The sequence below is a fragment of the Exophiala bonariae genome (assembly GCF_035927105.1).
Source record: "Exophiala bonariae strain CCFEE 5792 chromosome Unknown scaffold_4, whole genome shotgun sequence".
NCBI classification, from domain to species: Eukaryota; Fungi; Ascomycota; class Eurotiomycetes; order Chaetothyriales; family Herpotrichiellaceae; genus Exophiala; species Exophiala bonariae.
The window spans coordinates 328,225-352,075 of NW_027042479.1; the positions used below are offsets into that span (position 1 = coordinate 328,225).

The 23,851-nt window shown below is 49.3% G+C and overlaps 9 protein-coding genes across 9 annotated transcripts; 2 read left to right on the top strand and 7 right to left on the bottom strand.

Annotated features, from left to right (window-relative positions):
- Positions 1–1,572: 1,572 nt before the first annotated feature.
- Positions 1,573–4,504, top strand: LTR84_009674 (uncharacterized protein; the record flags this gene model as incomplete). Its single annotated transcript, XM_064853213.1, has 6 exons — positions 1,573–2,021; positions 2,138–2,214; positions 2,283–2,453; positions 2,521–2,545; positions 2,597–3,166; positions 3,217–4,504. The coding sequence occupies 6 exons, from the start codon at positions 1,573–1,575 to the stop codon at positions 4,502–4,504; spliced, it is 2,580 nt and encodes an 859-aa protein (XP_064709612.1).
- Positions 4,505–4,969: 465 nt separating this feature from the next.
- LTR84_009675 (uncharacterized protein) lies at positions 4,970–7,066 on the bottom strand (the record flags this gene model as incomplete). Its single annotated transcript, XM_064853214.1, has 1 exon — positions 4,970–7,066. One exon carries the CDS (start codon positions 7,064–7,066, stop codon positions 4,970–4,972), a length of 2,097 nt encoding a protein of 698 aa, XP_064709613.1.
- Positions 7,067–7,531: 465 nt separating this feature from the next.
- On the bottom strand, positions 7,532–8,676 carry LTR84_009676 (uncharacterized protein; the record flags this gene model as incomplete). Its single annotated transcript, XM_064853215.1, has 2 exons — positions 7,532–8,287; positions 8,347–8,676. 2 exons carry the CDS (start codon positions 8,674–8,676, stop codon positions 7,532–7,534), a joined length of 1,086 nt encoding a protein of 361 aa, XP_064709614.1.
- A 904-nt stretch (positions 8,677–9,580) lies between these two features.
- On the bottom strand, positions 9,581–13,858 carry LTR84_009677 (uncharacterized protein; the record flags this gene model as incomplete). Its single annotated transcript, XM_064853216.1, has 1 exon — positions 9,581–13,858. The coding sequence occupies one exon, from the start codon at positions 13,856–13,858 to the stop codon at positions 9,581–9,583; it is 4,278 nt and encodes a 1,425-aa protein (XP_064709615.1).
- Positions 13,859–14,360: 502 nt separating this feature from the next.
- LTR84_009678 (uncharacterized protein) lies at positions 14,361–15,577 on the top strand (the record flags this gene model as incomplete). Its single annotated transcript, XM_064853217.1, has 2 exons — positions 14,361–14,832; positions 14,892–15,577. The coding sequence occupies 2 exons, from the start codon at positions 14,361–14,363 to the stop codon at positions 15,575–15,577; spliced, it is 1,158 nt and encodes a 385-aa protein (XP_064709616.1).
- A 144-nt stretch (positions 15,578–15,721) lies between these two features.
- LTR84_009679 (uncharacterized protein) lies at positions 15,722–16,810 on the bottom strand (the record flags this gene model as incomplete). The annotated part of the gene is made up of 1 exon (XM_064853218.1): positions 15,722–16,810. The coding sequence occupies one exon, from the start codon at positions 16,808–16,810 to the stop codon at positions 15,722–15,724; it is 1,089 nt and encodes a 362-aa protein (XP_064709617.1).
- A 359-nt stretch (positions 16,811–17,169) lies between these two features.
- On the bottom strand, positions 17,170–18,402 carry LTR84_009680 (uncharacterized protein; the record flags this gene model as incomplete). Its single annotated transcript, XM_064853219.1, has 3 exons — positions 17,170–17,752; positions 17,827–17,967; positions 18,053–18,402. The coding sequence occupies 3 exons, from the start codon at positions 18,400–18,402 to the stop codon at positions 17,170–17,172; spliced, it is 1,074 nt and encodes a 357-aa protein (XP_064709618.1).
- A 416-nt stretch (positions 18,403–18,818) lies between these two features.
- Positions 18,819–20,016, bottom strand: LTR84_009681 (uncharacterized protein; the record flags this gene model as incomplete). The annotated part of the gene is made up of 4 exons (XM_064853220.1): positions 18,819–18,945; positions 19,004–19,320; positions 19,385–19,809; positions 19,854–20,016. 4 exons carry the CDS (start codon positions 20,014–20,016, stop codon positions 18,819–18,821), a joined length of 1,032 nt encoding a protein of 343 aa, XP_064709619.1.
- A 2,482-nt stretch (positions 20,017–22,498) lies between these two features.
- Positions 22,499–23,686, bottom strand: LTR84_009682 (uncharacterized protein; the record flags this gene model as incomplete). The annotated part of the gene is made up of 1 exon (XM_064853221.1): positions 22,499–23,686. The coding sequence occupies one exon, from the start codon at positions 23,684–23,686 to the stop codon at positions 22,499–22,501; it is 1,188 nt and encodes a 395-aa protein (XP_064709620.1).
- Between the last annotated feature and the right edge of the window lie 165 nt (positions 23,687–23,851).

Consider the following 23,851-nt stretch of genomic DNA (forward strand, 5'->3'; position numbering starts at 1 on the left):
AGTAAGTAATCTCAGGTAACAGATCTCGGTGTTTGTGGCCCAGAAGAGGGAAACAAGGTAGATGGTTCCGGGCTACGAACCCCACGAGTTCGTCGGCTGTCAGTTTAGAGATGTTGAGTAGGCCTTCAGATCGAGGCTGTCCTTCTTTCCTTGAATGTGGTAAAATAAATCTGCGACCGCTGGTTGCTGACTTCCTGACTATACGCCACCAGTTCATGGCTTCTACGCTGGCTAAAAAGTCATGAGCTTGGCCTTTGCGCTTCCTGTGCAATGCGAAGATTCGAGTTCTAGGCGAGCTTCCGCATTGAACCTTCCTGCTTCGCAAGCCAAATTCTTGCAAAATCGTGGTGGGGAGTTAGAGAAAAGTCATTCTGGTTAGCAGTGTCTAAGTCTAATTAGTTGACTTTCTCCTGTGGCTAATTGAAGCACACTGCAAGTCCCACTGAAAGCCACCGTCGCCAATGCATCACTTTCAAGCACGATACCAGTACCATATACTTAGGTACATAGCTAGTAGTGCTACTAGCTAGTTACTTATCTTCTGCCATGGTCGATATCCCGAGGGCGGAGTTCTTACTTTCTTATTATTGTATGGCTTTATTTTTAGGGAAGGCGGAAGTACCCTAAACACTTTCCAAACGTTCGAAGTGGACAAAACAGCTCTATACTACCCTTGGCGCGTTCTGGACTATACCGTTATCAGTATATAGCGTGTAGTATCTCGAGATCAATTGCTCAACTGAAAATTGTATTCTCAAGACCCATGTATATGCTGAGGGCTGTGGTCTAGCAGTGACGTAGCTAGTAGCACTTGACTATGCTAAGAGAATATTTACTCCTTAGTACTTGCTTGGTTGTTATTTACTCGAATAAACACTAAGTCCTCACCTACCTACCCCTGGAGAGCTTCATGGTAGCTAGCTCTTCGTTTGCACTGATGAGTTGAGGGCTCGTATACTACTGCGTCGTACTTAGTACTTAGAATTTTCCCGGAGAAAGGACTTGTAAGAACTAAATCTAAGTAGGTACTAAGTAGGACACACGCATCTTTCAAGGCGCTATAAGTACTACTAAGTCCTTAGTACTTAGTATTTAGTACTCAGTTACTGTACCACGTTTCGAGATGCCCGTTGATCCTAAACAAGTTGTGAGGATGAATGTGGAACAAGAACCTAGTAGGTCGGCATGGACGCTACTAACAGAATACAAAAAGTACTAAGTACTAGTACCGAATATCCATTTGGTGCCCAGGTGCCATTGCAGTACAACAAGGGTGCAGCTGCTATGGGATCTTTGTGAATGAATGTACAGCACACTTGAGCAATGCGCTGAGCTTGTGGTGGCGGCCTCATTCGAAACAGCAGTCATGGTAAAGGACGAGGTCAATAGGCGCCTATTTCGGGGGCCAAAAATAGATCTTGGGAAAACCAATCAACGCATGTAGGTACAAGCTTGGTACTATTCAGCCTCACCCCGCTTGAATAATGTTAGTCGATCTTAAACATCTCCCCTTCTTCCCTTAGCAAACCTGAGCCGCATAGCATAGCATAGCACCTGTGAATTGGATTCACCATGGATCCTCTTTCCATTACCGCTAGTATAATTGCGGCTCTGCAGGCCGCCAGCGCTATCATATCCACAGCGTATTCCATAAAAGCGGCAATGAAAGATGTTCCCATCACGGTCTTGTCAATTATATCCGACATCATTGAGTTGAGAAACGTTTTAGAAACGTTGGATCGGCTAGCATATGAGGATCCGAAAGACGATCCAAATTCACACTTGTCTTCAAAACAACGTCGCTCCTTCGAGATGCTCTCAAATCCTCATGGCCCTCTCGAGATTTGCCAGCAAGAACTCAAAACATTAGAGGCACTGATTGACGATCGTTCGGGATCTCGAAGGGGAGCTTTGGTACAAGCATTGAGATGGCAGTACGGAGGTGACGAGATACGGATGTCGTTGAAACGAATCGAACGGATCAAGAGCACTCTCAATCTAGCCATTACAGCAGATTCGGCGTAAGTCATTTTTCCATTGCCATAAATACTAGCTACTAAGTAGTTCTTATGTTTCTTTGACTTCTAAGTGTTCAGATGCCTGATTGATGCGTTTTTCTGACCTTCCTTTTCGTTAGAGCATTGCTATTGAACATCCAGGAGATGGTGACCGACATTGCGACTGTGGTTGAAACAGTGCAGATTCGAGAGCTTAGTACGGTGATCCTACTGCAAAGCTTCAAGCTGATATCCTTGTCTGAGTCGCTAACACTTCATGGTCAGACGAGACGCAGAAGAAGATATTGCGCTGGCTTTCCCCTGTCGACCCTTCAGCGAGCCACGAAGCGGCGACCAGGATTCACCAAGCTGGAACTAATGACTGGTTTTTACACGGGTCAGAGTTTCAGAACTGGTATGCGGCGAAGCGTTCATTCCTATGGCTCAGTGGCCTTCGTAAGTACAAACATTTCCTTAGGCTGTTCAATACGGTGTCCTTCAGATTGCTAATTGACTCGTGAAGCTGGAGCTGGAAAGACGATCCTTCTGTAAGCGTGGTGCCAGATGATGCTGAACCATTCAACGCTGACTCCATCCAGGTCTAGTACAGTGACTTACCTCAGAGAGCGAGCGGCGAGCGATGACCTAATTGCTTGGTTCTACTGTGATTTTAGAAAGAAGGAAACTGAGGAACTGATTAATGTCCTGGGTTGTCTTATTAGTCAATCATGCACTCAGAGCGGAATGTTTCCACCTGCATTGAAAGATGCCTACCAAAAGACACACAGCAAATCTGACAAGCCGAATTTACAGTTGCTGCGCCAGCTTCTCGAGATTTTCGCAGCGAGGTTTCGTCTGTTCCTTTTGATCGATGGGCTCGACGAATGTGCTCAGCCGGAGCAGGCTATCGACTTCATCTGCGACCTACAAAAGTCAAACATAGCTATCAATCTTTTATTGACGAGTCGCGATGTGCAAACAGTACAGGGGTTGGACGAATTTGTCCATGTGAAAATCGAAGCCCATCAACGCGAAGTCTCGCAGGACGTCAAACTATACCTGGACAATCGTCTAATATCAGATAAAAGACTACAATGGCTGAATAAAAAATCCCATGATTCGTTAAGGGAAGACATAGCAAATCAGCTGATGGAGAGGTCTGCTGGAATGTAGGTACACACATATATGGTACTCACAGGAACTCAAGCTGACCAACTAGGTTCCGTTACTGCCAGTGCGCCATCGATGCGATTGCAAGCCTTCGCACGGTCAGAGCGATTCGGACTGCTTTGCGAGAGCTACCACGAGGACTGGACGAAACATACGATAACATATTGTTGAAAATCCCAGAGCCAGACACCGAAACGGTTCGGAGAATTCTGATGTGGGTAGCATTCGCCACAATGCCAATGACATTAGGGGAAGTATATGAAGCAATCGCCATTGACGCCGATCTCGGCTTGGATCATCTGGACGAAGAATCACGCCTGCGGACACCAGCGGATATACTTGACCTCTGTGGAAGCCTTGTCGTCGTGTCCGAGGATGGCCACATCGGACTGGCGCACCTCTCCGTGAAAGAGTATTTACTGTCACCCAGAACAAAGCGAAACCACGCAGTATCCGCATTTGCCCTTGAGCCAGAAAGAGCGGTTCAAGAGTTGGCAAAGAATTGTTTAGCTTACCTCTGCTTTCGGGAATTCTCAACCGGGCCCTGCAAGACTTCCGAAACCTTTGATGAGAGATTGATCAGACTGCCACTGGCCACTTATGCGGCCGTTGCTTGGCCTTATTTCGTCCGTTCAAGCAAGACCCCTGAGTTGCAACAACGCATCAACGAATTCTTCCAGCCACCCGCCTCACCAATTTTCATGTCCTGGGTCCAAGTTCTCAATGCAATCCATGGATCGTGGAACTTCTATCCAAATCCCACGACTACACTATATTATGCCTCGACATTCGGACTCACAGAGGCAGTGGCTGCCTTGCTGCTCAATCCTGAGGTTATCTCGGTCATCAACGACCCAGGCAGCCGGTTCGGTGGGACCGCATTGCATGGTGCGACGTTACGAGAGAAGCTCCCTGCAATGAAACTTCTGTTACGTGCTGGGGCTGATCCCAACCAAGCGGATTGGAACAAGATCAGTCCTTTGCACACAGCAGCTGGGTATGGGAACAAGGATGTCATTCAGTTGCTGCTGGAGCATGGAGCAAGCCGAGACGCACTGGATTATGAAAACCAGACTCCCTTCGACTGCGCAGTCCGTGCTAATAACCCTGTGTCGATCAGTCTACTGGCTAGGGATACGAAGACGCAGGGTAATCCAACTTTTCAGCCGTCCCAACGATCCAGCGCCAGTGGGGATAAGGATGGCTCAGACGAACATATTGTATCATCGCCGACAGATGTCCAGCAGCAATCCAAGCGAGGGACACGAACTTCTAGCTCTAGGATTACCTTTCTCATGAACCAGGGCAAGATAGCGCGTCAGGATGAGTCGCCCTGATTCGGCTCAATAGTTCCCGCGAGAGTATTTATCACATTCAGGGATGGACTATCATCTGACCGTGAATGCAAGCATGACAGTGGTACTAAGCATTGATTCTTCCATCACTCTGCCTTTTACCTTACTTTTTCAATGCTATAATGATACCCGGTTCCCATGCCGACATTGGCAGTCTTCGCTCTCCTCGATTCTGGCCTGGGAGCGCGCCGTAGGTCTGGGGGATATCGAACTTGGTGTATTCTAGGATAAGGCCCCAGGAGAAATGCTTCCAAGTTCCTAAAGTTGTTGCTTCTACAACACTCTCAGCTTTCTTATCATGATCGTCTCGTGAATATCTAGATTGACGGACTACCCGTCGGAAGCATCCGATGCAGAATTTCTCCATATCTTCGTATGAGATGAGTACATGTACTAACTTAGTATCTCCTTCTTCATCGTGCGTCAAACTCATCTGAACCACCAGGTTCACACGCCCCAGATTGGACCCATCAGCAATGCATCACAGTCATCACCTATCTCTAGGAACCCATCTTTCAAGGGTAATTCCAACAATGCATTCGCACTCGCAAGACTTCCCACACGGCTACTCCTCTGCATACCGGTGCTCTTTGCTAAGAGGCCGCCACGTGCTTTGTCAAAGGTCACTGTCACACGGTGATACTCAGTGCGGGATTTATCGCAGCGTATGCGGGTGGAGACCTTGACGATGACACGCTCAAGGCCTTTACCGGACAGACCAGCAATGCGCTGCACGCATGGCAACAAGAAAAGATTCGCTGTGACGAGGGCGCTAGCAGGATTTCCCGGCAGCCCGAAGATCAGGCGGGTGGAACGGGAGCCGTGACCTGGAGATGCAGAGGATGAGGACTCCTTGAACGGCACGCTGGCGAACGTGGTTGGTTTCCCGGGTTTCATGCTAACACGCCCGAAATGCACTTCACCGCCAAGGGCACGCTCGACAGTCGGTTTCAGAAGATCGAGCTCACCCATGCTAACGCCACCCGTGGTGACGATGATGTCCAGGTCGTGAAGCCGATAGCCCTCCCGGAGTTTCTCCTCGAGCTCATTTGTCGGCGTGTCCCGCGCTACCTGCAGGTCAACGACCTCTGACGCCAGGTTCCACCCTCGGAGGAGAGTCAATAATGAAGGCCTGTTGGAATCACGAATCATGCCGCCACTCAGAGAACCTGTGTACGAGGTGTCGGTGACTTCGTCGCCAGTGCTCATTACACCGATTCGAGGCTTGCGGTAGACAGCCACCTCCTGGATTCCCGCTGCTGCCAGCACGCCGATTTCACCTCCCAGAGCACTGATTCGTGTGCCTTTGGTGATGACGAGCTCCCCGAGCTTGATATCGGAGCCGGGCTCTCGGATGTTCTCACCCACGGATAGTTCAGATGTGAGGATTTCAACAGTGGCCTCTTCCTTCTTGTCGTCAGTCAATGAGGCGATGGTGGTGTCTTCCACCATGACTACCGCATTAGCGTGCTCAGGCAATGGTGCCCCCGTGGTGATGCGCGCTATCTGCCCGACTTGCAACGGTGGTGGGAGCGACGCAGCCTGAGCATGTGAAACGGATGCCACGGGGTAGACGCCTTTCAGGCCCGTCGCATTTGATTTTTCCTCTTCAGAAGGAACGATCACAGCATATCCGTCAACTATACTCGCGCGATAAGCAGGAACAGCTTCGGCTGCCTTGACGTCTTCGGCAATCACATAGCCAATCAAGTCTGGACTCACATCCCTCGTTTCGGTTATTGGAGCGGGTGAATGTTGCAGGATCTTGGCGACCGCGTCAGGGACAGAAAGCATCGGGTACGGAGAACTTCGCGCCCGTGCTGTAGCTCCTAGACGAGGGTCGTTAGACTGAGGTCGTTCCGAAGGACTCGTATGAGCTTTGGGGACTTTGTGTCCTCCATGACTGTGGTCATGATCGTGATGGTGGTGGTGGTGAGAGTGATCATGACTTGCTGATGTTGAAGAGTTTGATGAGGCTGAAACTCCAGCATCTTTTTCGAGCTTTTTGACACCGCCAACGTGAGCTTGCCGTGAATCTTCACCAGCTGCCTGTAGACATGCGTGTGGAAGGAGTTTCAAGACAGCCTGAAGGTTTTCTTTGGCACCTTTGGGTGAGCCAGGCAACGTTACGATGATAGTCCTGTTACGAACCCCAGCCACCGGTCTCGACATCATTGCAAATGGTGTTACCTGAAAAGAAGCAGACAGCATTCCGTGCACGATTCCCGGCGCATGTCGATGTATCAGAGGACTGATTGCTTCAGGTGTAAAGTCTCGCCGGGCAAATCCAGTCCCTCCAGTTGTGATGACCAAATTAACGGGTCCGGATGTTGCATCCTCGGTGTCAGTCCAAGACCGTACGATACGTTGTATCTCCAGTATATCGTCTCTCACAATTTCAATGATTGGCTCTGCCCATTTCCCAGCTCCATCTTCGGAGAAAGTGTCCCTTAAAATTGGAGCAGCCTTGTCGGTCGCTGGATCTGCTGCGGCTGTATCGCTAATAATCAAGATCGCAGGTCGTAGGCGCGGCTGGGAGCTCATTTTGTTCAAATTGTCTCGCACTGTGACTCAAATAATTGACAATAGAGCTCAGTATATGTGGAAGAAGAATGTCAGTCAGAAGTTATGTTCGAAGATCTTGGAGCTGGGAAGGGCGGAACTCGGGAATAATGTTCCGGCGAAACCTTCTTCCAGCTTCCGAGTCCCATACTGACAAACATCGCGAAAAAGAATGGCTGACATGCATCTACCTCTCTAGGTGACAGAACGAATATCTCGAAATCTAGTCGTGAGAGGCTGTTTGGTAGGTCTACGATCGGTACCAGCGAGGGAGCAATTACAAGCACATTTGGAAACCTACAGAGATTTTCATTTATGACCAGACAGAAAGCGCCTCCCGATCTTCATGCGTATGTCAAGAGTCAATTGCTGACTACCCTATCTAAATATCGGAGACAAAAGGGGCAGCCCTCCTTAAGAAACACCTCGGTCATTCCGTAATGAAAATTAAACCTTCTCCTCATTCCCACTAACCTCAGTCTTGGTGTCGTGAAGACTGGTATTCCTTGGGCGTGTAGCACCCGCACTGTCCTGAGTTCCAATTCCAGTCGACGTACCAGGCGCCTGCTCTTCATCAGCCGGCACAGACCTCCTCCATGATAAAGTCAACGGCTGGACAAACGGTTTCGTGAATTCAAATGTGACCAACAGGTCATCGAGAGGTGATTTGCTCGTGAAGAATGCCAATACGCTCGTAAGTGGCTGTGGGCCACTGGTGGTCTCATCTGAACTCTCTAGGCCGTTGCCGTTGGCATCATCTTTCTCGTCTTTTCCGAGTTCAGTCGGAGGACCGAGAATTCGGACGGCGTGTTTTGTCAGCAGAAACGCACGTGCCCACGGCCAGAAAGGCGGACGCTTGGCTGCCCAGTAACATGCAATGACCAGTAACACGTAGAGCCCCAGGATGTAGATGAGCAGATGAGTGAAGCTCAGGGCTAAGAAAATAATAAACGTGAAGATTCCTCCCAACACTTCAAAAGTGGGTGCCAGGATCTTGACGATACCTTGCCGAATGGGAAAAGTCAATGATGGCGACCAGCCCGAGTCCGCTCGAACTGAAATGGTGTCAACAACCTGTGTTGCGATGGATACATTGGCGTTCAGGCTATCCTTGAGAGTGAAATGCATCTCCAACAAGGGACGTCTGGAACCAGGTTGTTCCCAAGTCCCGACTTCCTCCACAATGTCCCAAGAAGTCTCTTGCTGCAGCCCACACATCAGTACCATCAAGAGAAAGTTGGTATGGGGTACACATCACAAACCTCATCCATCGAATGCGCCCAGATGAAAACATCAAATCCAGTGTCTCCTGACCTATCGATTTGCAACCTAAAAGGTGCATTTGATCGGTCACCATGAATCTCGTAGAACAGAAGCGTCGCATCCGCTCTCGAGAACCACGGCATGTTGACGCCATCTTGATCGCCCAGCTTGACCGTAGCGGCGAAGGGCGCAGAAACGAATGGCTTCGTCGTGGCCAATACGTTGTACCACGGCCTCGTCGATGCCGCATCGCTGCCGATAGACAACACACCAGTGGTGGGGTCGTAATGGCACTCCAGTGCGAATGAAATTCGGCTGGCGTGGCGCATGTTATACGCCTTCTCGTTTACCTCAGCGGTTCCCCATGTATCGCTCACGCTAAAGAGAGGGAACGCGAGAGCGGTCAGAATTAAGTATATGCATTTATATTTTGCTGGGGACTGGAGATCAAGGCACCACGGCTGGGAGAAAGACTTACTCATAGACCCTAGTCAAAGTGCCGCCCTTCCACAGCATGGGAAGCGCATCCTCGCCATGTTGTTCCCATGGGCGACGCTGTGGCGAAGGAAGAGCGACCCAGGCAACCACAGAGAGAAGCACACATAGAATTGTTAGGAACAGTAGTTTAAACGGCGTTATTCGAGGCATTCGGTATCCTTTTGGCTGTGTTAATAAACTTAACTATCTGGAAGGATTTATTCTGAGACTGCCCGGCGATTTAAGCAAGGCTCTGTGGCAATTTGCTTACCAACTCTAGATGGACTTCTCAGGGGTTTGTGTCTCGGGTGTCTCGGCTCGGGTTTTCTCACGTTCCAGTTCTCTATGCACCGAATCTCTACCAATGCCTTTTCTGAACAGTTCGAAGGGGTTTATCTCGAATAGGAGGCTGCTATCGGCAGCAAATTGTTGTTCGAGCTTGTTCTTTAGTATTATCTTATATACACTTTGAGTACATAGTTTTTACAATGGCTCCGGCTTCCTGCAGGAGTGGAAGAACCTTGTATCTTACACAACTGTGGCACACAGGCCGTAGTCATAGTGAAGGATTCATGATGCATGCATCCCATCATCCATATCAACTCCCCGCAGATGGCAAGGTGAATTGTATCGACATTGGCAAGCAATCCCCTCTGATCAAATATACCATGGCAATCCTGCTTGCCTCTAACCAGATCTCCTCGCTCTTCCGATGCAACGCTCAATAAAATATAAAACTGCCCGTCAATGTACATGTCATGAGAAAAAGTAGGTGCTATCTTTCAGCCGTCGAACATCGAAGTCACCTTTTTTGGGGATGGGCTTGAATTTCAATGGAAGCCATAACCATGTTTGATTACTGGCAGTCCGATTTTTGCAATTCTTATCTCTCGGCTTCGTCCTACTTCGAATCGTGTTTCCGAATGCGTCTTTCACGCATATGTAACCATCATCAAATGAGGAAGTCGATAAAGGCGAAGCGAGAGTTGGTTCTGAGCTGTCATCGTTGTCTATCTCGGCAATCGAATCCTTTAGTGGACCAAGCGCACGATCGAGACTCACATCGCCGACCACATCTGTTGAGTGAATGGCTTGCTCAAGAACTGATTCGTCCACATTGTCGGGAATCACTCCAATCGCTGTTTCACCTAAGGAGGTTCGGCCGGACAAATACTTCTCACCATCGAACTGTTCGAAAATGGTGGCTGCAGTCACCATTTTCTTACCTTCCTCCCGCTCATCGGGATCTTCACTCGCCATTAGCTTATTCTTCCGAATTTCTCGGAGTAATTCAGCATGGCGGCGTGCATGAAAGGCTTTGGCACTATGTCCACTGGGACTCATCTTGTCCTTGACGAGGTTCTTCCGATAGTCAGAGATGGCGCATCCTAGCTTACTTGTGTTGCTAATCTGAGCAAGGTAGTAGTGTCCCTCGTATCGTTTCTGGAACTCAGCTGACAGTCGGCCAATAATATCTTCACTGTGCATTTGTATGAATGCGTCACGCAACAGTGTGTTCAGGGTATTAACGTCACTGGCATGGGTCCAGAAGCTGTCGTGGACGGCTGAAAAGCTCAGGCCATGCTCACGAGCTTTCAGTGCGGATAATGCCATATGGCAAGCATCCAGTGAATGGACGAAGTTGGGTGGAAATGCTTGCAATTGTTTGCGTTTATTGACCGCATCTGCAGCACTAGGTTGTGAGAGTGAAATGTTCTGTAAACTCGTCTGAATAGATTTCGTCTTGACGGTGCGGTATGGTTGTACCACTGGTAGTTTCAGTGGAGTTGTCCAGATCACACTTGTGCGAAACACTCCAGACTCATAGACAGTCTGCCCTTTGGTCATGGTTCTGCCCTTGAGTACCGAGTCCTGATCTCTTGCTCCAGGCCCATATTCCTGATCGTACATCTTTTCCATCTGGGCGACAGAAATTGAAGCGCTAATGCGGTTTGCGCAATCGCCTAACCAGTATTGAATTTCATGGGCGCCTGTGAACAGAGTACCGAGACCACGAAATATGTTCTTTGCAATGTAAGATGCGGCTCTGCCAGATATCTGATCTTTGAGGAGGTCAGGCATCAGATCGTCAATTTGCTTCTTGACTTGTCTGATTGCACCGAGGAACGTGACACCATATACGTTGGTCATGACTGTCTGCTTGACAACCTTCCTTGTCACTCGGCCGTCCAGAAGCTTTGCTATGGGATTGCCCCGAGCTGCATCTTCTTGGACCGCTGCTTTGACCAGCTCACAAACACCTGTATAAACGTCTGATGGAACGTCACCAGGTTCAAGGTTGACCTGTTTGGCTCCAGCAACATCTCCTCCAAGAGCAGCATAGTGTTGCAATCCATTGCAAGAGCCGTCTTGATGAACGGGTAGTCGAGATATAAACTTGGTGGGATCGGGAAGTTCAAGGGCATTCGTAAGCTCGAAACAAGCCGCAAGACATTGCCAAGGGTCTTCTGCTTTGAGCCACCATCTGTCTCCACCCAATGGATTTTTGACTGAGTCAAGTATCTTGTCCAAATTATCCATTGGGAATTGAGCACGATCGGCCAAACTAGCCTTGTCGTACCCAAAAACATTTGAAAGATGAATCTTGAGCCACCTTAAGCCGTCAGAACCAAGCTCCCGACCTTCATCGAACAATAAAAGTCCGCGACAATTGTCCGCACCCATCTGGTTCAGATAAGGTGGGATGGGGTAAGCGCGCCCACGGAAGTCGATGTTATGGGGTAGGTAGAATGTCTCATGCAGATAAGACTTCGCAATTTCCATCTGTAAATTCTGGAAGCATCGTTCCGAGTGCAGACCACTCCTCTCATTCTCAACTCTCTTCATCAGGTTGAACCATTGCCACCTCTCTTTAGGGGTGGCATTTGGTCCTGGAGTTTCAACGGTGGCAAAAACTTTGTCAAGTGGAGGTAAATTTGCGACCCCTTTCCCACTGTTCCAGGCGTCAACCATGACGTCGAACACCTTCTTATTTATTCGCCAACCAGTTTGGCTGAGAACATCGATGGCGGCAAATAACTGGTCAAGGTCGCCTCTATCAGCAGCAGCTTCTGCGTAATGTCTTTGGGCAAGCTCATGAGCCTTCATACGCAGGAAAGGAGTTTTTGTCGTCAAGAACCCTCCCTCATCCCAGCCCTGCCATGGTTTTGGAGGGCAGACCATAGGGAGAAGCTTTGTGTATAGATGCTCGGCAGGTTGGTTCATTAGGATCTTGGTGAACTCCTCAAGCATAGATACGACGCCCATTCTTCGTCCACCTTGCCAAATCGTCGTGCGGGAGAAGATTGGTTGCCACATGCAGATATCCTCACCTGTCGAGGTGTTCTGTCTAACCACTTCCATCTTGGCAGCATCGAACATCAGCTCGCAGACGATGGCTCCAAGCTTGGCATGTTGAACGGAAGTCCAGTTTCGTTTGTAACTGTAGGGTTTGGCGCTATGGTGCTTTGTTCGCCTGTGCATAACTGATTTTCTCTCATCTTCCCTCCACTTGTTCGTGGTCTGTGGAGGTTGATCCTTCAGTGATTTTACGAGAGTCTCTGTGTTCTTAGCCTGATCTTCCGCATGATACTCGTCTTCAATGCCTTTCCCAACCTCGGCGACGAGCGAAGCTAGCCTGACTGGTCTAGCAACTCCCGCCCTGCAGAATATGTTCATGACTGTAATCAAGGACGTGGCGGCAATTTTGGAAGGTGAAAGAGATCCTAGAAGCGGGCCGTACTCCATTCTGAGCTTCTGCTTTTGTGATCTCTTTCCAACGACTGCCTCTGCCTCATTTACGAGATCTAGTTCTCTGGCGATCTTTTTGGCTAATAACTCATGCCAAACCCAGAGATAACCACCTCGAGCTCCATGAGAAAGGTCTAGTGCGCCAATCGCAGCTTTTTGCTTGTACTCGGTTTTCCATCTTTGAAGCGCAATGTCGAGTGATTCACGTTCGAGTAGTGTCTGTCGAGCCACGGTAGGGTCTTCGCCAAGCTTGAATTCTGGGGTCACTATCGTTGGGTCGGAGAAGAGACGCATGGTCTTCTTTAATGTAGAAAGACCCAAACCTTTCTGTGCCGTTTCGATGATTTGCGCTTCACTTCTTTGAATGGTGGAGGAATCTTTTATAGGTCCCCCTTGAATGATGGTTACCATCTGCTCATCTTCAAACGCCGTTGTCTCAATAGGGCAGATGTGGGAGAGGCTCCCCAGATCACGGTCACTGAGAATGTCTCGAAGGCTGATGACCTCGCTTTCCAACTCATATTCCTTTGTCATCTCCCAGTATCTTCGGACTGTCCGACTTCTTTGGGATCCCGTGAGTGAATGCAAAGCGACTTTCAGCTTCCAGGCAAAAGTATGAGCATCCGGCTCGACACGAGCTTTCAACATGTCGACTTCGATCCAGTTATTGATGCGTAAGGCATTTTCATGATTTTGATTGTGTATGACGTCTTCAGCCATTGCCCCTAGAACTCTGTTGTGGACATCTAACAGCCTTTGCTGATGATTTCGGTATAAAACGCTGAGTTGAGCGAGGAGGTTTAATGCTCTACTCCATCGTTGGACGTGTAGACAGGCGTCCAGTGTCGCCTCCATCTCCTCTGCGTTCATATGTTTATAGCCTGCCGGACGCTCTGAATTTGCAAGTTCGTCGGCCAGAGATGCATTTTGGTCTAACATGACAACATTGGAGATGTCAAACGACTGGAGATCACTGAGTTGACCGGTGGGAAGGTGCGATATAGAACGATAGTCACCATTGCCGAAGGCGAACGGAATATAGTCGTCGGCACCGCTAAAGTGATCGGAAGCGGATGCGGGAGAGGCCAAATGTCGTAGCTGTGTCCGTTGTGCAGGAGAAATGTTGGAACGTGGAATTGCCGGTCGGGCAGGTTTTAAAGGAGGCTTGGGTAGGGTTGTATATGAGTGGGAAAGGGCCGGGCATAGCCATGGTAGCTGGATGCTATCGACTGCTCGTTGAATGTAATGCAAAGCATGCCGACGACGGGCAGCTCGCGTGAGCATAGCGGCGAATCTGAACGGATGTGACGGACGCCAGTATGGGCTGTGACATAAATCAGGGTTTATGTAAGACTGCAACCACGACGCCGATGGAATTACGCGCAAAACAAAAGTAAAAAGAATTGAAGCAACTGTCAAGTCGATGGAGGTGATAGAACTCCTCAGGGATCGAACCACGGCCAAAAAAGTTTCGAGGTGAAGAAGATGAGAGCTTCGGGCCTAGCGGCAGGTCACGTGGTTGTCCCTGGAAGTGGTACGAGCCCCGACCCTTTAGTGGCTAAGTTAGCCTAGTCCTCCATCAAAGAAACCACCGTGTACTAATGTTTGATATCCTCTTCTCCAAAAGGTGAGGCTCATGTATATTGCACATATACCTAGGTACACTGCGAGAGTCGTCGTTGAGAATTGCCAGTCTGCCAGCCTTAGCGTTAGACTCTCCCACGCATCTTGCTGAAATTGAGGGTTGCAAGTTGCAACTATTGTACCGTCACGGCTCTGACCCATCATGTCTTCCAACCAAATCGTGAAGGTTGGTATTATCGGCTGCGGTCTGGTCACTCAGGTGGTTCATATCCCGACTCTGGGATTCCTATCAGACTATTTTAACATCACTTTTCTCTGCGATGTGTCTCCAGCCGCCCTCGAACACAGTGCCAAGAAAGTCATCAATCACGTCCCGCAGACCACACAGGATGCAAGTGAACTATGTGCCTCGCCAAATGTCGACGTGGTATTGTTGGCCAATCCAGATGAGTACCATGCTGTCCACGCCATAGAGGCATTGAAACATGACAAGCATGTTCTTATCGAGAAGCCGATGGCCTTGTGCGAGCGTGATGCAGATGCCATCATTGCTGCCGAGGGGAACTCCAAAGGTAAGGTCATGATCGGTTATATGCGAAGGTATGCGCCTGCTTTCGAGGACCTGGTCAACGAGGTTGGTGGCATGGAGAAGATCACCTATGCTCGGGTCAGAGGTATGTTGTTTCGTTACCGACCACTTATGAACTTGCTGAATTCGCATTCATTTCAACAGACATCATTGGACCAAACAGCCACTTTGTCTCCCAGTCCGCTATGTTCCCCAAGGCATTCATCGACTTCAGCACTGAGGCCGTTGATGACCTGAAATCGAAACAGGATGATATCATCAACCAAGCGCTAGCAGTAGAATGTGGGATACCCGTGACACCAGAGGCCACAAAAGCGTGGCGTTTTCTTGGAGGTCTTGGATCTCATGACTTGTCAGCCATGCGTGAAGCACTTGGAATGCCGCAGAAAGTGGTTGGTGCTTCGCTGGGACCTATCTGGAAGTATGATGCGCCTCGATGGTTGTCCGCCCTCAAACTAATCACATTTACTAGTGTCATATTCGAGTATCCTGGGTTTTCCGTGACTTATGAAACTGGAATCGATGATATCCCAAGATTCGATGCCCATGTCGAGGTGTACAGCAAACAAAAGTCTGTCCGCGTGTGCTACGACACTCCCTTTGTCAAGGGTCTACCCATCAATCTTTTGATCCGCGAGAACTTGGATGGGACTTACAGAGAGTCCATCGTACGCAAGACGTATGAAGATCCGTATACGGTAGAGTTCAAGAAGTTATACGACATGGTGGTGAACAGGAAGGCCGTGAAAACGACAGCCAAGGATGCGAAAGAGGATCTGAAAATCTTCCAGATGATCATGAAGGCAGGGGTGAGACCTGGTGGCCAGTGATGAAATGTGTCAAAGAGGGCAATAGTGATCTTCAATTCATCGATACCAAGTCAAGATGTTCCTCCCAAACTCCGAGCTTATGCTGTCAACAGTGACATTCCGTCGCAATGAGTCATACCACACCCTGGCTATCAAGCGTGAAGCTTACTCCCGACCATCTGAAGCGTCTGGGGTACTGAGGTCGCTATCTGAGCTCATATCCAGCGCGAGTCCATGTACACTTGTGGCTGGGCCGGCAGCCTCTCTTTGTCGCTGACGTTTCTCTTCTTCCGCCTTCTTTCTGCGTGCGCGTTCTCGTTCTCGACCTCTCAACTTGGCCAGCAGTCCCTTCTTCCCATCTTCTCTCGGTGCGCTCATCTTGTCCAGCCAGTCACCATTGCTGATCCTACTCTTCAATCTCGAGGCAGATGGAGTTCCAGCAAATGATAGGTGGAGCAGAGAATCGGATGCTTCCTTCGCATCATCATCCTCTTCATCGACCCATTCATGCTCATCCCACTCTTCGACCTGAATATCACGGAGACTCCTCGCATTTTCATTCAGGCTTCGATCCTTGGGGTCATCCTTCGTGTCCTTGATCTTAATCTCGATAGCCTTTGACTCAACCTTGCCTGGTACTCCATTGGCCCCGGGTTTTTGCCTTGCTGCAGCAGGGCCAGTCAAGGACTGAGCCCGTTTCTGCTGTTCTTCTTGCGCATCGATGTGGTGCAGTTGAGGACGCATTTGTACAACTGCATCAAGTTGGGAGAGATGAATCTGATTTTGCCGAAAGCAACCCAGAAGATAGATAGGGTCTCGAGCGCTCGGTGGAACGATCTTCCCGCCCAATGACTGCGTTTGTAGAACAGGGGGCATAGCAAGGAAGTCCTCCTGTGGGGGTACATCCCTCATTCTGGAGTGTGCGCTTGATGTGAAACCTCCGGCAAGGCCATGGGCACCACCAGCATGTAGTGTCCGGCTATCAGCAACTGCCTTTCCATATTTTTCTCCGACCAAGATATTGTAATTCTCTTGGAGCAGAATGGGAACATCAACCTCGACAAACCCTGATTTTGGCTTCACTCGAAGCGCGGTAGGAGTCTGGTTTCTGCTGGCATTGTAGGGTCTCTTGTTGCTTCTGTGCGCAGGATACTGGAACAGGAAGAGTTTCGAGGTGCTCGTATCGTTTTCCGAATGCGGCTCTGTCAAGAAGACATCATAGGATGCCACCACGGGATCGTCGTCGTCGGCCATGGTGACTGCAATGAAAAAGCGCAGGAAAGCGGGGATATATTTTTCGAGATGGAGAAAGACCTTCTCGATGAGTTGGAGATGACGCTCCACTGAGCGCGATAGTTAGCTCCATGTGAAGCACTAGTGACGCGCTTATTCTACTAAAGTCTTTCAGCTAGACAAATTAGGTTAGTGTAGAAGTTAATCAGAAATAGCAGGAGATTTCCTGGGAGATGGCCTCAAGTTCGAGATATCCTTTGTACATACTCGTGTTCACTAGGGAAATAATGCTCGTGCCGAGTGAAAGTCCGCTTAACATGGATTGCTATCGAGATTTACAGAGTATTCCATTCTGTGTAGTCACTTCTACCTAGGGCAGCCTACAACTTACTTCCCTGCTTCAGAGTACTCTCAAAATCACCCAAGAAATGCCACAGAATCTTCGCACGCCAACCTTTCTCTTTCCATTCATTCGCGCTCTTGGGGAACAAGTCTACATTGCCGCGAAGCGAACCGTCGTGGGCGTAGATGAACAGTACGTTCGAGTCACCGTCAGCTTCTTGTGTCTTCTTAATGGTCGCAATCGCCTGTGGGATATCTAGTCCCATATTCGGATCAAAGAATGGCTCGTTGACATTTCTTGATCGACTCCTCTGGAGCTCTTCTAGTGCAGCGCCAGGACAAAACCCACCGGCGAAATGCGAGAAAGCTTGTAGATGGACCTTCTCGGGCAACGGTAGGTGCTCGGAAGGCCGTATCTCGCCTCCATGATGACAAAGATCGCCGCCCATGAAGATAAAAGTATCGGATGTGGTACGTGCTAAGCCTCCAAGATGTCCTATAGCGTGTCCAGGAGTGTCGAGGAGGTAGAAGGAGCCATCGCCGAACAAGTCAATTGCACGGAATTTGCCAATGGTTAGCACTTCGGAACCTTCGAAGCTGACTTCCCGTACATTGCGACCTCTTTTGAGAAAAAACATTCCGTGTCAGTATCATACCACAATGGCAGCAATAAGCATAAAGATGACAGCACTTACTTGAAGTCGCTCTCTCGAACTGGGGCATCCTCTTTCCCCGGGTAGCCAGGAAAGAATGCGTCCTTGAAGCCTGGACCGACAATCAATTCTGTCCCAGATGGGAACGTGGAGGGGTCCCCAAGATGGTCCCAGTGCCAATGACTAGAGCCAGATTTGTTTCATCAGCCCATGGATGTTGCAGACCTCGTCATAATCAGAGCAGAAACTGCCAAGTCATTGTACACACCTCCAAATAATACTGCTAATCGAAGCCGGATCAACCTGATGGTCCCTCAATATCTCCTCAACATGTTTCGATGCATTTATCTCCCATCCATTCGTCGTCAATTTGTCCATCACTGCAGGCGAGAATTCACGCCAGTTCGGCGGCACGCCGAGATCGAAGAGCGCTTTTTTGCCCGTGTCGCTCTCGACGAGAAACGACCAAGTCGGCAGATCCGGCATCATCTCCATGCCAGCAATGGGAGGTGTCATCAAAAACTTCAATGGTAGATTTTTGATCGATGTCGTGGTATCGATGATGCGGACGGACGCCACCGCACCACTGGGAACGTTGAATAGTCTGCTGGTCGCCATCTTTGTTTTTGCTCCTAGGATTTGTGTTGCTATCTGGCTGTGGAAGACAGGTAATTTTTCAAGAGGCCTATAGATTAATAAGACTTGCTCTCATAAAAGGACTATCTACTGACATAAATGTCAGATACTAAGCATAGCGTGAGATATCTCACTGCGGGGAAACCACTATCTCGTGAACATCATGTATCATGGTCCCCCTCCCCGCACCGGCAATTTGACGTCCTTCAATGACAATGTGGTCCACGCTTGACCGGCAACGAGAAGAATCACCGGCGGAATTGCGATAACTGACGCCAACTACGCCAGCGACTCTCAGTTTGCGCTATCATCGTTTATGCTGATATGACGTGGACGATGGAGAACGACATACATTCCTACCAATGGGGTGTGTTATGCTGCATTTGCCGATCTATTATCTAAGGGCCCAGGATGTTCCTTATGGCGTCAAAATGATCTCTATCCCACCGCTTACTGGCCTCCAGTTCGCCATATCTCCTGAAGCCGTGCGGTACGCCCTGGTAGACATTGAAGGAGGTGGACACCCTAGATCTGGTCAGCTCGGTCCAGCCAGTGATTGATAATGTTTGACTGATGCTCGTACCCAAGTCGCTGTAGTTTAGCCATGAATAAAAATGACTGATCTCGAAGAATGTCTCGGCCCGCGATATGGAAGTGCGTTGGTGGTGAGCCTCGCAGATTCTCGTCTGGCTCCAGAAGAATATTGTACAACCGGTCCGCCTTGGCCTCCTCGCCAAGGAGGGACTCGAACAGATCCAAGCGCGCGGTCGGTAAGAGAGGTGCGAAGCGATTCTCTTCGTAGGACCCTTTGCCAGGTAGTATGAGATCCACTGGGAAGTTTGCCGAATGGGAAAGAACTGGGATATCCAGAATCTGACCCCTGACCCGGTTCTTATCGTGCTGTTTGGAAGGATTAGTCCAGCTTCTTGTGCGGCCTCTCGTAGGGAGGCTTTGTAGAGCATACCTTCTCGCGGTCTTGTAGTGCCACAATGGCACTGAGGAGACCGCCCGCTGATCTTCCTGCCACCAACACTTTGTCGGGATCCCCGCCCAAGGCGTCAATGTGCTCGAATACCCAGTCCAGACCGACCAGGGCATCTTCACGTGGTGTTGGCCACGCGATCTCTGGAGTGTGACGATAGCAGACGTGGACAACGACAATGTCTAGGTTCTTCACCACATTGAATGCATGGCCATCTTCTCCATCGAAAGTCCCGAACAAGAAGCCCCCGCCGTGGAACCAAACATAGACAGGACGCTTTCCCGGAGTGCTGTCAGTTGCCTTTCGTTTGTAAACACGTAGAGTAATGACATGATCCGAATCGACCTGTATATCGAAATCCTCCTTCACGACATCGTCTTTGGTTGCGGTTGGATTAGTGTATTTCTCTCGAAAGGATGGAAATCAGTATATAGAATAAAAGTTCTCCTACCGACTCCTTGGACCAATTTCTGAGCCGCTAGTGCCCGGGTTTCGTTGGTAAGTCTTTGAAGCTCGATGGGTGTAATATCTGCAGGCAATTCAACTTGTGGCTGTGACTCTACCAGCAACTCCCACTCCGCTGCAACGCCACCATATTGAGAAAAATCTGCCATCCTCGTCTTGTGGATTGGTTTTGTTGATATATGGCTGTTATGGTGTACAACACGTAGCAATAAGGATGTGAATTACGGAACTTAAAATTCTTGATTTAAAGGTGATCAGGAGTCACATCTGGAATTTATATTGCGCCTTGCCAAGATCTCATAATTCAACCCAGATTTGAGGATGGCCCCGCCATGGCCTTCCTTGTAACATTCACATTCCAGGTCTACTTGAACATCACGGAGAGGCTTCAAAGCTTGAAGTTGACAAAAGTCACATCAATCAAGATCTTGACACTTGACTCGTGGTGAGTTGACATCTCAAAGTGAAGTCATCATTGTCAACTGGAGGGTTGTTCAAGAGGCTGCCTCTAGCTGGAACGTTCGGACAATCGGTACCATTTAAACGAGTGGCTCCTGCGTAGTATACGGTCACATTTTCTTTCTTCCCATAATTCTTCGCTGTGGGTTGGGATATTCGCAGAAGATGGCGTCTCCTCTCACTGCACCACCAGTAGCGGTTGCAATCATCTACGTTTTCGGACTTTCGTGGCTAGCCGACAGATGTGGTGTCCGCGGTCCTTTCATCCTGCTCCATTGTACATTGTGCATCACTGGTCTGTGTATAATCGGATCTCTGGATTCAGCAACACCATGTTATAGAGGGATTTTCCTAAAACAATCCGGTGACAACGGCTTGATTGTGACTCGGTTTGCATGGAGACAGAACAATATGAGAGCAGATGCCAGAAGAAGTGTCGTGACGGCATTCTTCGTGATGCTGGCAGGAGTTGGGGGAACTTACAGTGCGTCGGTGTTCAGACAAGTTGTACGTCTTCAATCAAGATATCCCGTGTTGCTATTTGGAGGAATATGCTAACTGCCACTAGCTAGGACGCTCCCAACTATCTCCCCAGCGATATTGCGACTGGCGCACTGACACACCTTGCGGCTGTTTTGACTTTGATCACCTCGCTATTATTGATCCGCGCAAATCGCCAAACTGATGCGGTAAAGAATAACGAAGGAACATCATGCTGCGAATGTATAGCTTAAAATCCTCGTAACTACCCACCAAGGAAGAAACTTTTCAATCATACAGCAAGAAGATGACAAGGCACTGGTACTCGATTGGAGAGGATGAGAACTGGATGGAGGGTGTGCATGTGAGGTGGATGTACGCGAGGTAAAATTCAACTGCGAGGTAGATAGTACATGCTGCATCAAATTGCACGCATATCAAATCTGCTGATGTCTGTTTCGGAGGGACAGCTCCTACCTGGTGATAAAGCGATTCAAGAAAATTTACGCTATGGCGATGCCACCGGGATCGTTAACAAAGTAGAGCCTTAAATCAAGTAGTAGACACACTTGAACGGGCAGCTCACTGGTTTCTGGATGTTTGGGCCGTCTCAGTCTTCGGTGCGTGATTCTCCCTCTCTGACTTCGAACACATGCCCCCATGGAAATTTGTTGAGGCTGAGCCGAGCCTCCTCATGGTGATCTGAAGTGAAGACCTCCGGCGACCAAGGCAACCAAGGCGAATATGCGGAAAATCGCCGATGCAAAGATTGCGAGGGTAAATCAAAATGGATTGGCGATGTCGAATGGCGAACACATCAAACGAGATGCATTGGTCTGCGCCACAGGATTCGATGTCTCCTTAACCTCCCAGATACCCCATCATTGGTCGCGATGGGATCAGTCTCAGTCTGACGGACGGGCGGTCTAAGAACATGCCATCCACACATCCGTCCACAGCAACTCCGAAATTCCCCACTTATTTTTGGCAAGGCTGGAACCTCCTATTGAAATTCCGAAAATCACGCGACTTACCAGATTCCGCTATTGACAGTGTCTCTGGGCCCCAATGCCCCCCATCTCCCACGGCAGTGTCTTCACAATCACCGAGCAGGCCTCGAGCTACATTCTGCAACGGATTTACAATGCGCAAACGGGAGGTATCAAAGCATATCCAGTTAAACAATCGGCTTGCGACGACTTCGTCAGTCATATTCACCATTTCATGCCGCGTACAGCCTGGGCGGTCAAATATAACTAGATCATGGTTCAGAACGGATCCGTCGATGGACTTGTCTTGGTAATCCGTCCAGGTATGTTGTCTTCGCGATTACTCAACAGAGGGGTGATGAACACTCGGAAAAGCTGTTTAGCATTCATTATACAGGATCGAGGATACATTGGTTCCATCTCATGGAAAGACCAAAATTCGAGGGTTATGAGAATACCTACAAGACGAAGAAGCGATTCCAATTTCTCGGTAATAATTTTTCCACCAGGGATATGGAGGGCGGGAATGACACTTGGTGGGTAGCACGAGCTGGAGAATGGAGTTAGATTCGTGAAGACTCATAATCAAACACAGCAGTCACCTCAGTTTCAATCCATCCACGGATACTGGGAGCGTCATGAACTTGTCTTGTTCCTGCGCATTTATTTGCGGCCATTGAAACTCTTCGATAGCAGAGACTGATTACGTCCACAGAACGCAAACAGGCCCCTTTCTCAAAGTCACATCATCTTCCCCGAGCTTCACTCTCCCGCGCACCTCTTTCAAGAACCCACTCTCAGCATCTCTGTCAAACACAATAATCTCTTGCTCGTAGGCATTCGCCACTGCCACAAATTGGTTCCCGGCATCATTCGAAAGTGCAAACATCCTCGGCGAGTGACCAAGGACTTTGCTCGAGCCGATCGGCGTCAAGTGGTTTTCTTTGCTCGATGTATCAATGCGGTAGATGGAAAGCGTGTCGCTGTCGAAGTCGGCGACCGGGTAGAATCTGTTGGACGCGTAGAGGAATTTCCCATCGTCGCTGACGGCGACTTCTGCGCCGAGGAACCGCTGGTGTGGGTTCGGCTGCGTCTTTGACAATGGGATGGTCTGCTTGAGGTTGATTGTGAGGGTTGTTTTGTCCAATGGTTCACTGAGGCTGTAGTTGAGGTTGAACACTCGAATAGTGTTATCCTTCTCACTCAGCAGATAAAGGTAAGACGTCGTGGAGTCGATCTTCTGTATCGCGCTATGGCGCGGCCCAGTTTTGGGTGGAAGCTCAAAGGACTGGACCTTCGTCAAGCTATCTAGACCATTCACCGAGTACACATCCAGCTTATCAGCACTTCGCAGCGGTACGAAGAGGAATTTCCCAGTCGAGTCGAACCTGGCTTCATGTGGATTCGCAAGCCCCTTTCCGTCATTGACACTCGGCCCTTCTCCGTCATAAGAAACAGTGAACGTCGGCTCTCCGGTCGCGCCATCTTCAGACAACGGAAATAAAGAGACCGTGGAACCGCTGATATTCGCCGCGGCGAGAACTCTTCCATCCGGGCTAATGTCGATATGCACGCCCCCTTTTCCCGTGCTGCGCTGCTCGTTGATCAAACTCAGGCCTTTTCCGGGCTCCGAGCTACTAGAAGTCGCAGACTGCCGAAAGGCGAACAAGCCCCCAGATTCGAACGATTCATCCGGGTAGTGCAATCTGCTGATGCTGTATATCTTATCTTGATGCGACGCGAGCCAGCCAGGCATTTTCCCAGCGTCAGAAAACGTTGAGATGACTGAGAGAGCCTGACCTGCATCCTGGACATTGGGCTGGAATGACAGCTCTACGATGCCAGTGCTTTGGAGAGCAACATACAGCGTTCGGGATTTCTCAGCGTCCATGGTGGAGTTTGGCATCTAGTGGTGCACGGGTGGAGTGAAGTTGAAGCCTTGTTTCTTGATCTTCCACGTTTGTCTTCGAAAGTCTCTAAAATAAAGCCTATAATTGTCAGTGTTGATACAGGGGATCGAAAGACCTGCAAAGGCGCATCGATTATATGCTTGAAA